Genomic DNA, 14,877 nt, shown 5'->3' with positions numbered 1-14,877 from the left:
CCTGATATAAATGACGAATTGATGGGTGCTGACGAGTTGATGGGTGCAGCACACCAACATGGCACAAGTATACATATGTAACAAACCTGCACGTTATGCACATGTACCCTAGAACTTAAAGTATAATAAAAAAAAAAAAAAGAAAGAAATGTTGATTAGAATAAAGAATGTAATTGCACATCAGAGTGAATAAAACTGAAAACTTTTGGCAAGCACACAATGGTCAAACTATCACACAATGGTGTAACTTACTGGAAAAAAAAAAGGAATATAAGTCAGTCAGATCAGAGTTTGAGTTCTGCTTCTAATTTTAGCTTCTTGTGTTACTGAAACAAGAAAAGTTCCTTTGTCCCCCTCACAGGGCATGCAATGTGGGTGTGGCTTGTTGCTTCAGTGCCTGCTGCTCAGACCTCTAGGGGAGCATGCAGACGACAGGCTGTGAGGTTCCAACCCCACAGCAGTGTCTAGGGGTGAATGTTTACAGATGAAGCCCCAGTGGGTGTGTGTTACAGGATGCTCTTTTAGTTTTGCTGTCTATAGACGGCTTGTGTTAACCAGCTCAATTAGACCCTCTACCTTATTGCAAGGACAGGGGGCTTTCTGTATCCTGGGATTATTGCCTTGGTGTACCAGAAGAATCGATTCACATGTGGGCTTGGCAAATGAGTGCAGGGTTTTATTGAGTGGAGGTAGCTCTCAGCAGATGAGGGAAGCCAGAAGGGAGATGGTTTTCCCCTGGAGTCCGGCTGCTCAGTAGCCTGGGATCTCCTCGGACTGCCCCAGCCAAAATCCAAACTCCGGGTCATTCTGCTGGTCAGTGGCCTGCAGCATGCTGGTGCCTGTAGGTGTGTTCCTCTGCCGATGTGCCCCTCTCAATGTCCAGCTGCTTATGTGTCTGCCTGCTAGGTTCTTAGGATTTTTATAGGCACAGGATGGGGGCATGGCAGGCCAGGGTGGTCTTGGGAAATGCAACATTTGGGCAGGAAAACAAAAATGCCTGTCCTCATCTAGGTCCGTGGAGCCCTAACCAGTGACCATGCCTTCCTCTCCCCAGCACTTCCCTTCTCCACTTCTGTATTATTTAAAGGGACCACTCTCTTCCCTTCCGTATCATTACCACTTAGGCGAATGACTTAACCGCCTTGAGGCTGTCATCTCACCCACAAATAGAGCCAATAACTAGCTGATAATGTTGTTTTAAGGATAAAGTGAGGTGATGTTTGTAAAATGTCATATGAAGTGGGGGCTCATTAAATGTTTTCCTTCGCTTTCTCCTTTGCATTCTCTTCTGCCTAGGATTTTACCTTAGATGCAAATAAGACATTATTTTCAGTCATTCATGGCACTATATGATTTTAAGTTTCAAAATACCACACAAATGGCAGTCTCTTTGTTTCAATTTCTTCATCTATAAAATGAGAATGAAGAATAGTACTTCCTTCAAAAACTAATGTGAAGATTAAATAAGACAATAGAGTACTTTTAGCATGATACCTGATGCAGGGTTAAAACTCAATAAATAGAAGTGATTCTTTTTAAAATTAGCATAGTTTCCCAAGTCGGTAAAATATCAACAGTATTTTGAACTGAGATATAGTCATTTCCACGTGTAGTATAGCATCCAATAGTACACGTGTGCTGATGATGTCATCATAGCAACTCAGGGAATAGACAAGAATTGGAGGGAAATACAATAGTAGTATTCGGATAGGTCTATGGCTCTTTTCTGTGTTAGGCCTTCCTATGAAATCCATCACAATAGCAAACATAATTAGTGCTAAAGTAGTTCTTTCTAAAGTTGCATATTACATTTTGTTATAAGTAGTTTTCTTCAGCCACTTGTTAAGCAAACAACATTCTGATTTGATCATAGACTTTTCCCAAAATTATGTTCTAATTTATAAACTTAAGAATTTTGTCATAGAGAAAGAGGAACTAAGTTAACTGTTTTAAGTGATTTTATTGTGTTGATTTAAAGGCATGAAACTACTCTATTTACACTGATACTGGTCTTGAGAAAATACTATTCTTCTATATGGCCTAGAAATTATTGTGATACCTTCACAGGCATTAACCACATTATTGTTACAAGATCTTAATATCCTTATTAGTTATTTGAGTTTATTCACACATAAAAATTCTTTGTTACTTGATGTTTGAACAAATAGCATAGAAAAATACATGGTGCCATCTTTACCAATGGTACTGGTAAGAGATATTAAAACGTGATTGCTCTAGAAGACACTGCAGGAGACAGAATGTGTGATGATTTAAGAGGTTTAAAGAAGATTTTTTAAAAAATGTTTTAAGCAAAATCATTGGTAGACAGTGTCACAAAGTATTAGTAGAAATTAAGTTTCACTGATCTTTTAGTTAAAATCCTGAGTAATGATAATGCCCCCTCCCACTTGTTTGTAACTTAGACTGGGAGACATCAATTAAATTAAATTGAAACCTAGACATAGATGTTTCAATGTCATGTCTAAACACACAAAAACACACTTCTGTAGATAAAAAAAATCTGTGATATTTTCTGAGAACACAAGTCATTTGAAGGACAGTTAAATATGCAGAGAGTTACTAATTATGTGGCAGCAAGATGGGGTAGGTAGTTTTAACATTGAGTCATGACTACATACTCATCTGCCAATTTGAAAATTGATACTAGATGCAAGCAAGAGTAAAGAAAAGAAATCTAAAACTTATATTTGAGAATCTTAAAACTTTCTAGTACAAATTTAATTTGCTGAGTTAGCCTCATAGCTTTGTTTGTTTCTTCTTAAAGTCATTTTTTATACATTCCACTTCCTTTCTTTTTGAAAATTATAGTGTGTTACATTTTTGATACGCTTAACTTAGATCTTAAATGTATCATTTGTATCCTTCTAATTGCCAAAGAATTTTATCTTCTGTAGAGAATAAAGATAAAATAATAGTAACTACGACTTACTAAAAGTGTTTTCATAAGGAAATTGATGCTGTTACTTAAAATCAAATATAGCTGACCCTTGAGCAAACACAGGGATTAGGGGTGCTGACCCCCACTCAGTCGAAAATCTGTGTATAACTTCGACTCCTCTAAAACATATACTAATAGCCTACTGTCTACCTAAGATAATGTAAACAGTGATTAACATATTTTGTATATGTATTAAATATTGTAAAATAAAGTAAGCTAGAGAAAATAAAATCTTAAGGAAGAGAAAATATGTTCACTATTCATGAGATAGAAGTGGATCATCATGAAGGTCTTCATCCTTGTCTTCATGTTGAGTAGGCTGAGGGAGAGGAAGTAGAGGGGTTGATTTTGCTGTCTCAGGGCGGCAGAAGTGGAGGAAAATTTGCTTATAAGTGAACTCTGCAGTTCAACCTTCTGGTGTTCAAGAGCCAACTGTAGATGGTAGCTATGATGATGGCGTTAGTGTATACTTTCAGTAGAATTATATAGTTAGTGTGATTAACTGCATTTGTGAATCTTTACACTTAAAAGTGATAAAAAGAAAAAAAAAACACCTTTATCTCCTCAGTTTTAGGTTGCTTTAACAGTGTATAAAATAAAGACCACTTAATTTTCAGTTAGAGTTGATCATTATTTTTAATTGTGTATATGGTGTATATGGGTATAAACTGGGTATGTCTTAAAAGCCTAATGGAAAAAAAGACAAACATTTGTAATTGTTTCTTTTGCATGGTATACACTGCAATTGCTCACACTGGGCATTTGAAAGCCTCCATATTTGCTGCATAAGCCACCGTGATAAGTGAACCTGTGATTGCCAAATGACAAAAAGTTTCTATATTTAAAATTCAATTTAGCAAATTGACATTTTCTATCCCCTTTTCTAATGTTCTCTTATTCTAACAGATCACTATTTTGAAACAAAACAGAGACCATGCATTTATTTGATTGTCATGAACAACTAAACATGAAAAGATGAGATGCTGTGGCTATCACTTTTCATTAAAACCAGCTGCTGTGGTTTTAAAATGCAAACCAGATCCAAATCAGCACAAACCCTGCGGGTTTAGCTTATATACTGAATGAAGCAGCTTGCTTTGAAAGAACACTTCCTTTTTTTCAGTTTTGGAAGGAACTTGCACATCTGTCTCCTTTCATCTTCACACTAGCACTGTGAGCTCAGAAGACGAAGAATTATCTCTGTTTTACTGACGAGAACATTGAGACAGAGGCTTAATTGACTTTCCTAGCCCAATTAGTGCCAGGAATAGTGTTAAAATTCCAGACTATCTCTAGTTCCATAATGTTATTCCAGGCCTCTGTTCTGGCCCAAATTATAGAACGTAGCAATGATGTGCTGTAGTTGGATCCTTTAGGCTTATGAGAGCCAATTGTGAAGGATTTAGGAATTTCGTAAGCTGCTATTAAACCACCCACTGCTTGAAATTGGCCATGGTGGGAATATTTATACCATGGAAATCAATAAGCGCTAGAATCAGGCCCTCTGCCTTGTCCCACCCTGAGAATTGGTTTACCAGCACAACACTGATGGTATCTAAGTGTAAACTGAAAAGGAAAACAACAAAATGGAGCACAGCAATGTAATATACATGTAATTTTGTAAGTACAGTGAATGTACAGGGCAGAAGCCAATCTTTCTTTGCTTCTTAATTTATAAAGTTGCTTTTAAGCAGTGGATAGGGAAGCTTGAATTAAATTCCAGTGTTTTGAGGGCCATTCTTATCCATTTTTTAAGAACACGGTCAAGTCCCAGTCCTTCCAGAAAGTAAAGACAGTCTTCATGGCTTTTTCCTTCTCCAAACTTCTAACAGATTTAAAATAGAGCTACATACATTGGGACTTAATTCCTTACTATTTGTTTTACGTGAATTAACTTTGTTTCCCTAAGAATACAATAAACTCTTTGAAGAGTGGGACTCATATGAATTTCCTTCTTTCTTTCTTTGAATAAATATTTAATGAACACCTGTTCTGTGCCTGGTACCCTTCTCTTGTTTGAAAAGCAGAAGTCATCAAACAAAAATTCATGCCTTTTGGGGGCTAAGAGTTTAGTGAAGAGTCAGGTATTAATTTAAGTAAAGGAAAAGTTATGAATGTGATAAATGCTTTGAAAAATTATTTATAGTGTGGAGAGTGTCTGATAGTGGGATCTTATCTATTCAGGAAGGTCAGTAAAATCTTTCCCTGAGGACACTGTGATTGAAGTGAGACCTGAAGAATGAGAAAGAATTAACTCAAAGTGACCAGATCTTGAATATTATTTCTTTATGTAGACTTTCTATGCTCTTCCAATCTGAGTTAAGTTCCCTTATTATATGCATCCATGTTATGATGAATGTTCCCTTTGTAATAATATTAATAAGTACAACTGAAAATTTTATATTTATTCATTATCTGTTTCCCCCCACTAGACTGTAGGCCTATAGTTGGGACCATGTCTGTTTGGTTCACTTTGGTGGTCCTAATATCCATCACAGGACCTGAAACTTCATAATCAGTATTTGTTCATGCTTTCACCCCCTTGGCCCATAAAGCTGGGGTGTGTCCTGCCTAATTCACAGTTATTGAGAGGACATAGTAATATAATATATTTGAAAAGGCAAAAGTCAGAAAAATAAGACAGAATCCAGGATAGCTTAGTGACACAAAACCTGGACAGGACCAAATATCTAAGAATGAATAGAAATAAATTGGGTACAGCAATGTTGTCTAGAAGAAAGAAAAGGCCATTCCATTTGGTAATGAGGAAATTTTACTCATTATTTGTCTTGTTTGAAGGAAGTTTATTCAATCTGTAAAATGGATTTAAAATAGTTTTGAGGTTGAACGTCTGGTATTGATTTTAAAGTTATTTTCTTGTGAAAAGTAAAAGAAGCGTGTGAATGAAAACTTTCTTGAGAAAAGATATATCCATGTGCATTTGTGCATTTGACAAAGCACATGTTGTCAAATGTGCTTTGAAGAAAAGAAGAAATAAAAGAAGGAAGGGAGGAAAGAAAACCACTTGTAGGCAAAAAGACTGCAAGGTAACTGTTACCTGGTTGTCCGTTAACGATAGGACTCTGGGTGATGCTTTTTGCTTTTGTACTTTTCTGTATTTCTCAACTTTTAAAATTAAATGAGTTTCTATTACTTTTATAATGGAACAGTAAACAAAATAACATCTCATAAAAGTGATAGTTGATTATGAGTTTGGGCAGAATGTAGAATTATGTCTGTATGCTTTGAGGACTCAGAACTATATTTTAGAATTTTCTTTTGTTCACCTAAATTTGCTTACAATTTTAACATATTAATTTTAAATGCCAGTTGGATCTTTGTTTAAATGTTCATCTATACCTCTGGGGCCTGAGCTCTTTGAGGGTGGGGATCTTTATCTTTGTATTTCTACTATAATTCCTGGCAGCAACACATATTTGTTGAATGAATAAGTTTTTAAACTGAGATGTCTTGACCTTTTTATTGCCTTTAATCTATGTGTCTTCGTTTTTTTAGAACGCACGAGTGAAAGACACAATGAATGGTCATATTTCTAATCATCCCAGTAGTTTTGGAATGTACCCATCTCAGATGAAGTAAGTTGAAAGGTTTATATTTAATATGTTTTGGGGGGATTTGATTTGGTGATTTTAATTGTTTTATATTTTTAGTGAAAAGATTACTTTTATTTTGTTGTGTAGTTCAGTAGTTCATTCCTTATTAATATGTAATATCTTTGTTACAATACATGTTATCGTTGAAAGTTTACTATGTCTGATCAGAATAAGATGGTAAAGCAAATAGCCTCATGATAATGATATTGATCTCACATTTGGAAGATGTTTCATTCTAGTACTTTATGTATTATTGCTTTTCATGGATGAATATATAATCTATTTCAAAACTTTGAATTTCTGTGGTGCATTCTGTTATTGTTATCTGTAAAATATTGGCATTTGAGAAGGGTTAAATGTCATTTAGTATAAACTAATCAAATTATTTACCATTGCATAAAACTAGAAAAGGTCAGTCAGACTAACAAAATAATTCCAGTGGGTCCAGGTATAACTTGAAATCATAACCCTGACTCAATCTTATATATTACAATTAATGTTACTGTTTGACATCGGCCATTGTGATATATGTTTTACTCATCATTTTTTCATAACAGGTAATATTTACTATTTCGAGAGAATATAATAAAATGTAATTCTGAATCATGATGCTGAAAGCCCTCAATTTGCCATGGCTTCTCCAGTCATTTGTCTATTCTGGAAATGTTACATTAACGGCATCTTTCCACAGACACTGTGCTATTTCTTGAGTCAGTTCCACATACCTTTTCCTCACTTGATTCTCTGCCTGTTTATAGAGCTTCTTTCCATTCATTTAGATTCTGCTTATATCAATACGGTAGTAAAGTTTTCTTAGATATGTTGATAAAGAGTTAGCCCTTCTTTGATTTTACATGTCATATCTATTACTTTTACCCAGATATCACATTCTATTATAATTATTTTATGTACTTGTTTTATTGACAGCACCCTGTTTCCCCCTCCCATACTCCTCATTCTTCTAGGTTTGGGGTCTTAAAAAAATGTTTACTGAAAAGATGAATAAAATTCAAATAAAGGACTATTTATTTCACATAGCATATTAGTAACGAGAGGTTAGATAGCCTCCTGCATAGCTGGGATTACAGGTGCCTGCCACCATGCCTAGCTAATTTTTTTTCTTGTTTTGTTTTTGAGACAGAGTCTTGCTCTGTCGCAGGCTGGAGTGCAGTGGCACCATCTCGGCTCACTGCAACTTCCACCTCCCAGGTTCAAGCAATTATTCTGCTTCAGCCTCCCAAGTAGCTGAAACTACAGGCATGTGCCACCACTGCCAGCTAATTTTGTATTTTCAGTAGAGACCGGGCTTCTCCATGTTGGTCAGGTTGGTCACGAACTACTGACCTCGGGTGATCTACCCACGTCAGCCTCCCAAAGTGCTAGGATTACAGGCATGAGCCACCATGTCCGGCCATCAGTATGTTCTTTTAAACACGTGGTGATTATAGTGCATTGGAATTTTTATTTTCTAGTTGAGCTTCTATTACTTATATTGGACTTTAACCCAACACAATGACCTTTTTTTAAAAATTATTACAGTGGCTACGGATCATCACCTACCTTTTCCCAGATGGACAGAGAACATGGTTCAAAAACAAGTGCGAAGGCCCTTTATGGTAGGTTTATTGGATAGAGTATAATTCTGTTTCTAACCACTTTTTACAAATTACATTTTCAAACTCATGGTTTGAACCCACACACTTAATATTGTTTGGAATGAGGCGGTGACAGCTAAATAAGGATTATTTTAAAGAAGAGTTTTTATAAAAACTACCAAAGCTGTGAACTCTGCTTTCTGTTATACATTTTAGAACTACAGATGAAATGTATTGCAGTGCTTTCAGAAGTCCTATGCATGGCGCCAATGCCTTAGGTGGCTTTTCCCATTTACTGCTTATAATAATGTTTGTTGGTCTTTGTGACTGATCTAGTTGGTGGTGGGCTGACAGGTGACAGAACTTTTTCCGTGTAGCTCTTGAATTTTGGGGGATATTATTACAGTATGTCTAATAGCTATTATATAATTTCTTTATGCACTGCAAAATAATTACGCTTTTTCCCTGATCTTACTCTCAGCGCCCTCTCTGGATTGTCTCACATATACATGCTATTTTTTTACACTTCAGATATAAAATGGAAGTCATAAGTAACAAAAAGTCGAGGACTCCTGAAATTTACCACATATGTTTAGGATGGCATGTATTTGCATAGGGTCTGGATGGCCACTAACAATAAAGAATGAGAATAATACTCTGGTTAATAGCAAAGACTCTGGAACCAGACTTCCTAGGTTCAAATTCAGTTATTTATTATCTGAATGATCTTGGGCAAATTAATTTACCTGTATGTGCCTAATTTTGCTTATCTGTGTAATGGGGGTATCTCACAGGGTTGAAATGAGCGTTAAGTAAGTTAGTTAGTGCATGCAAAATACTTAGAACTGTTCTTGGCAAGCAGAAAATGCTGTATGTGTTTGCTATTATTATTGTTGATATTATTGTTATTATGTACTATAGGAACCAACAGCATTTTCTAAATTGTGGAATTCTTTTTTGCATTATCTAGATCTACAACTTCTTGGCTGCTTAAGAATAAACAATTCTAAGGTTTTGTGATTGTTTTTCTACCTATAGTTTTAGTGAATTGGCATTATCACTGAAATCAGACCTTCATAAAATGGATTTAATACTATACATGCCTATGCTTTTTATAGCCTTATTAATCTGATTATGGTTGGTTTCAGTTTATTAAGTATTGTGACATTCTTACCGTGGTCTAATAGCTATGAATTGTAGATCTAGAGAATGTATTCAATAAATATTTTGTCAGTAATATGTGTAAAGAACAGGACCAAAAATATATGACCCCTGACTTTAAGGGACTTACAGTCTGGAGAATAACTTGAAGATAACAGTAAAAATATTTTTTTGATAAGAATAAAATATATTCTTTCAGCCTTTCATTTGAAGACAGATATTTATTAAGTACAGTATTTATTAAGTATGTTATGCCATGATCTTCATAGTCTTTATTTCTGTGTTCTTTCATTCATTTCAAAGATGACTAAGAGATGGCTGTTGCCTATGTGCCATTTTGGTGCAATAGACTAGTAAACCCATTGTTATAATAAAAGGCTAAATGTGCTTAGATGGTAGTGTGTATGAGGTGCAATGGTGAGGGTTGGTCAGAAAGAATTTAATAGGGGAATTGAGCCTTGAGCTGAGCTGTGAAAGTTATATTGTGTTCTTCGGCATTTCAGGGACCAGAGGATGCTACAGACAGTATGAAACCCTTTTAAGCGGGACTGTCAAGGCTGTGAAGGTGGCCCATATTTGTCTTGTTCACTTCAGGATTCCCTGTGCTTATTGGCATAGTGGCTAATATATAATTTATGCTCAGAAATACTTGGAGAATGAGTGTAATGAATTAATGAGATGCAAGCAATTTGGTGTTAACTGGAGAGTGCATGCTGGTGCATTGGGAAATAAGATTGAAAAAATGAACATAGGCCGGGCGCGGTGGCTCAAGCCTGTAATCCCAGCACTTTGGGAGGCCGAGACGGGTGGATCACGAGGTCAGAAGATCGAGACCATCCTGGCGAACATGGTGAAACCTCGTCTCTACTAAAAAATACAAAAAACTAGCCGGGCGAGGTGGCGGCGCCTGTAGTCCCAGCTACTCGGGAGGCTGAGGCGGGAGAATGGCATAAACCCGGGAGGCGGAGCTTGCAGTGAGCTGAGATCCGGCCACTGCACTCCAGCCTGGGCGACAGAGCGAGACTCCATCTCAAAAAAAAAAAAAAAAAAAGAAAGAAAAAATGAACATAGACCACATTGGGAAGAATTATACTAAGGAATTTAGGCATTGTTTACAATGAATGAGCAGCCTTTGATGTGTTTTAATCAGGATAGTAATAGGTCGGAGTTGCTCTGGCTCACTCTGGTAGTAATATTGAGGATGAATTTGATGACTGTGCATGGAAATAAGTGAATTAGAGATATAAGTAATATGGCAAATTAGACACCTAATAATAGCCTAAAGAGTTTTAATAAGGAGAAAGAGTATTAATGCTCTCACAAATACCACAGATCTAAAATCTAATTTCAGAGAGCTAAGAAAGAAGTAAGAATAGAATATAGAACTCACCTGTAAATTTTAATGTTTATATTGTGTTAGAAGCAACTGTATAAAATCTTAGATCCACGGATTGAAAACTCTTACTTTTATTTTAGTTTATTTTTTTTGGAGACAGAGTCTCACTTTGTTGCCCAGGCTGGAGTGCATTGGCATGATCTCAGCTCACTGCAACCTCTGCCTCCTGGGTTCAAGCAATTCTCTTGCCTCAGCATCCAGAGTAGCAGGGACTATAGGCCCGTGCCACCACATCTGGCTAATTTTTGTATTTCTAGTAGAGACGGGGTTGCTCACGCCTGTGATCCCAGCACTTTGGGAGGCCAGGGTGGGTGGACTACCTGAGGTCAGGAGTTCGAGACCGGCCTGGAAAATCATTAGCTTTTAAGCAATAAATTTTATTTCCCTCCTTTTACATATAAAGCATAGTGAGGCCCCCTTTTCAAGTTAGATGATTATCAAAGTCACATAACTTAGAACTTGATTACAGTGTAACAATTGTGTATACTATAATGAAAATGAACAGTGTATATGTGAAACAAGACAGAAAGAAATGGATAGAAAGGGGCAAATCCAAGAAGCATTTATAGGGAGGAAATAGGTCTTAGCAATGGATTGGGCTTACAAGTAAGATGGCTTTAAGTTGCAGATGTGATTTCTTTCCTCTTTGTTTCTAATACCCACCACTGTCTCTCAACACACCGCACAAAGACGTACACACAGTACCTTCCCTCTGAGAGTTCTCAGAAAAAGCCTATGGAATGAATGGACAGATGGATGAATGACAAGGGAGAAATATGTTCATGTTTTGAAGATAGCTTTGCAATAAACAGATTCTAGTTGAAGTTTTTTTTAGGTAGCTTTGGAAGTGTTTAGCATCCCAGTCTGCATAGTTTTAACTTATGTATAGCGTCTATTGTCACGTGCTAGAAGTATGCATGTTATAACAACATGAAAAAGAGACAGGCTTGAGACCCAGCCACATGGAAAAAGCAGCCCTAAATATTCAGAAGGGAGATGAATCTGAATGATTTGGTGTAAAGGTAAGGAATGCAGCCCCCGAGTTTCACAGCACATAAGCTAATGTGCACACACATGATCCTTTGTCACCAAGAAGAGATTATATGTATCTTCAAAACATGAACATATTTCTCCCTTGTCATTCATCCATCTGTCCATTCATTCCACAGGCATTTTCTGAGAACTCTCAGAGGCAAGGCACTCTTTGTGTGTTTTGTGTGGTGTGTTGAGAGACAATGGTGGGTATTACACAAAGAGGAAAGAAACCACATCTGCAACTTAAACAGTGTGTGCTGGCAGTGTCTCTTCTTAACTGGAAATTTAGTAAAGAGATTTGTGATACAGTTTGTTTTCTCACAGTTTATGCATCTTATGTAAAATTTATCCTTTTACAATTTTAAATGAGTTGAAATCATCTTCCAAGAATTAATTTGCCTTCATGAGCATCTTTGTAACAGGAGGATACTGTCTTGTGCACTGGAACATGAATGTTCACACTGTTTTTTATGCACTGACCACAGTCTAGATACTCTATCTGAAGTTTCATGTAGAGTTTTTCATGAGAACACTTTTCAGGTCTGACACCATAATGGGCCACCCGGATTACTTCCACTGAATGTGCTCAGAAAGGCAGCAGGGGTTTTGGAGGTCAGAGGATCTGAATCATGGTACTGCTACCAAATGGCTGCTGTTTTGCACAAATGATTGACCCCAGTTTCCTCATGTATAAAATAAAAACGATAATAACTCTGTGGTAAGTTTATATGAGAAAACAGAAGTAATAACGCCATCATGGAAATGGGGAGTGGTACTGGAGAGTCACTTTCTGTCCTGGGTCCTCAGATTCATCAAGACTCTCAAATTTAATATTTTGATATTACCTCCAAATGTTAGACAATTCATTATAGTGATGTTTTGACAGAATCAAGAGGTGACTTTCATTATATATTTTAAAACTTATATTCCATATTCGCTCCCTATAATGTTCTAGAAATATTTTTTATAAGTGGCATAAATGTATTGTGAACTATGCTTGTATATGACAATAAATTTGCTTATTTGAATACATATTAATTTATTCAAGGAAAATAGTGAAAATATGTGGCAATTTTAATAACTCGATTTTGACATTTTAAAATTATCATACAAGAAATTTTCGAGCCAGCATGTGAAAGACTCTGCATCATTATCGTCCCTGACACCATAACACTTACTTAGGAAGATAAATATTAATTTCTTTCTCCTCCAGTTATCTCATAACAGTAACATTTTATTTAGCTACTGTTATCAGAATACTGGAAATTTTATAATTTTTTCCAGCTAGACTGTCTGTCAAAGCCTTTAATCACTAAAATTTAAAATTGTTCTTAAGGGAAAATACCTGTAAAGTATATTAAATACTCCCTTTCCTTGGGTCTGGCAGCAGTTGGTGCCAGATCTTCTTGGTACATGATCTTCTTGGTGACAAAGGATCATGTGTGTGCACATTAGTTTATGCACTGTGAAACTCAGGGGCTGCATTCCTTACCTTTACACCAAATCATTCAGATTCATCTCCCTTCTGAATATTTAGGGCTGCTTTTTCCATGTGACTGGGTCTCAAGCCTGTCCCTTTTCCATGTTGTTATAACATGTGAGCTTCTAGCATGGCTTCTGATATCTATGGGCTGGGAAACTACATAAAAAAATGTTCTTAGTAAATAGGTTCTAAGTGGGGACTTGAGAGTTGTTTTTTTTTGTTTTGTTTTGTTTTGTTTTTTCAGACGGAGTCTTGCTCTGTGGCCCAGGTTGGAGAGCAGTGACGCAATCTTGGCTCACTGCAACCTCCACTTCCTGGGTTCATGCCATTCCCCTGCCTCAGCCTCCCGAGTAGCTGGGACTACAGGCGCCCGCCACCATGCCTGGCTAATATTTTTGTATTTTTAGTAGAGACTGGGTTTCACCGTGTTAGCCAGGATTGTCTTGATCTCCTGACCTTGTGATCCGCCTGCCTCCGTCTTCCAAAGTGCTGGGATTACAGGCATGAGCCACCGCGCCCGCTGAGAGAGTCTTTTCCACTAGAGTCTGTATGTTAAAATATGCACGTGTTAATGTAAAGACATGGTGACATCTCTAACAAACACTTAGAAGACTTCATTTACTTAAGTGTGGGTATTATGCTATGTTCTAAATAGCTGGACTTTCTAGAACGGTAACTTCTCTTTAAATTAGATATTGCTTAATTTGGAATGTGATCATTTCATGAATTACCAACTGCTTAAAGTCATTTTGTCTCTAGAAAACTCATTTCATTGAATTACCAATTACCAATATTTTGTTGTCATTACCAACACCTACAGTTAACTTTGAGATTTTATTATTGGGAGGACAAATACTATTGGGTCAGTTTGATAGAAAGGTACTCTTTTAAGTCTCATTTTATTTTTATTTTTATTTTTTGAGATAGGGTCTCGCTCTGTCACCCAGGCTGGAGTGCCATGGCACAATTTCAGCTGACTGCAGTCTCCACATCCTAGTTCAAGTAATTCTCCTGCCTCAGCCTCCTGAGTAGCTGAAATTATAGGCACGTGCCACCACACCTGGCTAATTTTGGTATTTTTAGTAGAGACAGCCTTTCGCCATGTTGGCCAGGCTGGTCTTGAACTCCTGACCTCAAGTGATCTGCCTACCTGGGCCTCCCAAGTACTGGGATTACAGGTGTGAGCCACCACGCCTGGCCTTAAGTCTTATTTTAACCTTAAGTTTAAACTGCTTTGTGATGTTAACAAGTAGGAAAATATATTTGTGTTTTTCCATCTTTGTTTTTTCTTCTCAAGGAGGTGTTGGTAAGCATTGAGTATTAAGTAACCTATAAACTGCATGGTGAATTTCTGTATAATTGGGTTTACTATAAACTTCAGTTCTACACAGTGCTTGATTCAACTCTCTTGTAGCAGTGTTCCTGAATTTTTCTTAACACATATCCATTCCATATGTTGTCCTTTTCATACCTAGCTTTCTTTCTCTTCGTGTGTCTCTCTATCTCCTGATCTTGGTTTGGAGCTAGTCTCTCTGTTTAATTGTTATAATTAAAGCCCAAGCAATTTCTTACATATTCAAGTAGCACTTAAGAGTGAAAATCTGTTTCTCTTTTGCCCATCCTTATTATTTACG

At 36.7% G+C, this 14,877-nt stretch overlaps 1 protein-coding gene across 6 annotated transcripts in view; it reads left to right on the top strand.

Moving 5' to 3' along the window:
- The window catches only part of EPS8 (EGFR pathway substrate 8, signaling adaptor), a 181,941-nt gene that overhangs the window by 106,402 nt on the left and 60,662 nt on the right, over nt 1-14,877 (top strand). For all 6 annotated transcript variants that reach the window (XM_017873718.1, XM_017873734.1, XM_017873728.1 and 3 more), the window contains 2 exons: nt 6,476-6,555; nt 8,113-8,189. In XM_017873718.1, coding sequence (XP_017729207.1) covers nt 6,476-6,555; nt 8,113-8,189 — 157 coding nt within the window. The remainder of the gene's footprint in view (nt 1-6,475; nt 6,556-8,112; nt 8,190-14,877) is intronic.

Source organism: Rhinopithecus bieti, unplaced genomic scaffold (assembly GCF_001698545.2).
Source record: "Rhinopithecus bieti isolate Rb0 unplaced genomic scaffold, ASM169854v2 scaffold_110, whole genome shotgun sequence".
In the NCBI taxonomy this organism is placed as follows: Eukaryota; Metazoa; Chordata; class Mammalia; order Primates; family Cercopithecidae; genus Rhinopithecus; species Rhinopithecus bieti.
This window is presented reverse-complemented; position numbering and strand designations above follow the sequence as displayed.